This window comes from Arachis ipaensis, chromosome B06, assembly GCF_000816755.2.
Source record: "Arachis ipaensis cultivar K30076 chromosome B06, Araip1.1, whole genome shotgun sequence".
Taxonomy (NCBI): Eukaryota; Viridiplantae; Streptophyta; class Magnoliopsida; order Fabales; family Fabaceae; genus Arachis; species Arachis ipaensis.
The window spans coordinates 36,852,324-36,854,104 of NC_029790.2; the positions used below are offsets into that span (position 1 = coordinate 36,852,324).

General features: G+C 35.3%; 1 protein-coding gene across 12 annotated transcripts in view; it reads right to left on the reverse strand.

Annotated features, from left to right (window-relative positions):
• LOC107648625 (chromodomain-helicase-DNA-binding protein 3) overlaps positions 1–1,781 on the reverse strand; it is a 19,275-nt gene that overhangs the window by 9,151 nt on the left and 8,343 nt on the right. For all 12 annotated transcript variants that reach the window (XM_021104419.1, XM_021104418.1, XM_021104423.1 and 9 more), the window contains one exon: positions 1,509–1,682. In XM_021104419.1, coding sequence (XP_020960078.1) covers positions 1,509–1,682 — 174 coding nt within the window. The remainder of the gene's footprint in view (positions 1–1,508; positions 1,683–1,781) is intronic.

Below are 1,781 nucleotides of genomic sequence, written 5' to 3' on the forward strand. Positions count from 1 at the left end.
TCTTTGCATATTCCCCTCCTTTCTGCCATACTCTCGCTATGAAGGACAATTCATGATGATCAATGTCACCGCTTCCACCAGAAAATACGGTTGATAACTCACAGATTACATCATGTAGAAGTGACTGATCAGAGGCAATGTCTTGAGCAACGACTGGAGTGTTGCTGCCATGTAAGTCATCAAGCTTACTGAAAAGATTGGTGGCACCCCATCGGAGCACGGCATGAGAGGTACTATGGTTAAGCAACTGGATACTACTACCCTCTTTTGCAAGCATTAGAACCTTTTCTTCAACAGTAAAAGATGAGTATAGTCTAAACACTGTTAACTGTTCGTACTGTGAGCTTATAGGCATCCGTTGTAAGACTCTTAAATCATTTTCTGGGTCCCAGTCACTGTCAAACAATATAATGGTATCAACAGAGGAAAGCTTAACACTAGGGAGGCAAGCACGACTTTCCAACAAGAAGACAAATGCTCTTTCGCCGTCATTAAATTTGTCTAGAGCACTTTGCTTCACTTTGGGCGCATACCCAGCAGCATATCGTACATAACAATGTTCACCAAATCTCCGACAGAGTACATCATCCAAAATATCTCCAATCGATGTCAAATCGGAAAGAGAAAAAGAAAAGAAGATAATATGACCACAATGTTTGAAGTTTTGGGAATGAACTTAAATGATGAGAAACTGGTTTTGTTCTCATAATTGAAACAAGGGAACAAAGCAAAGAACGTAGTAAGATGGCCAATCACAAGCACGCACACAAGACAAAGCAATACTTACGAATCCGAAATTCTGCTTTTAAATGATTTTTTGAAAATCCAGTTCGAGCTCAACGAGGACGCTAAATTTATGACAGCCCTCCTAATCATTTTTGGAGAACTATGATCACATTATATAACTAAATGAAACCACATTGACCAATTGAAATATTTATTGTAGTTCATAATTTTACTTTTTCAGTATAACCAACCATGAAATACTGACACATGCTTTAAAAGCCATAAACATATAATCAATGTCTTTAGTTACATAGACCAGTCATCAAACATAAATTAAAAGTATCTCTAGTTATTCATGTCCAATACAGGACATGGAGCCTTAACAACTATTATAATAATCATATAGATAAGCCAAAGACTCATGAGGAAAAAATTAAGGAATAGCAAAACGGCGGAAATGCCACAATTTTAAATAAAACACTTGACAATTAAAAACTACGATAGTATAGTAAATTAAAATTCCAAAAATCAGGTAATTGTGGATGTATATAAGCAACACTTATATTATTAACTCATCGCATAATTTTTGCTTTATAATAAAGTAACACCAATGCAAAAAATTAAAATAAAGCAAGAGACTTCAGTGGATGAACCTTGGATACACTATATTACTTCCTGCTTCCAATTTCAAAACGAATAATGAATAAACTCACACAAATTCAAAAATAAAAGAAATATCAATAATGATAAGGAACAGTCAAGGGAGTTTAAACGATGATAACCTGAAATAATATCATCACTCTTAAACCACGACTTCTTGCTTTCAAAAGGATTTTTTCAAGAAGCTGCAATTTGCCACTTGCTTTTATCCCAATATTCAACTGCTCTTCAACAGACAGACCTTTATTGATGGAATTATATAGCGACGAGTCCAAGAGAAAGGGATGGTTGCAGCACTGTATACATCAGTCACACTGAATCACTGATCTGTTCTATTCGAAATGCATTGGGAGCCATAGATTTTATAGAAGCGAAGAAATGATACCATAAAAAAA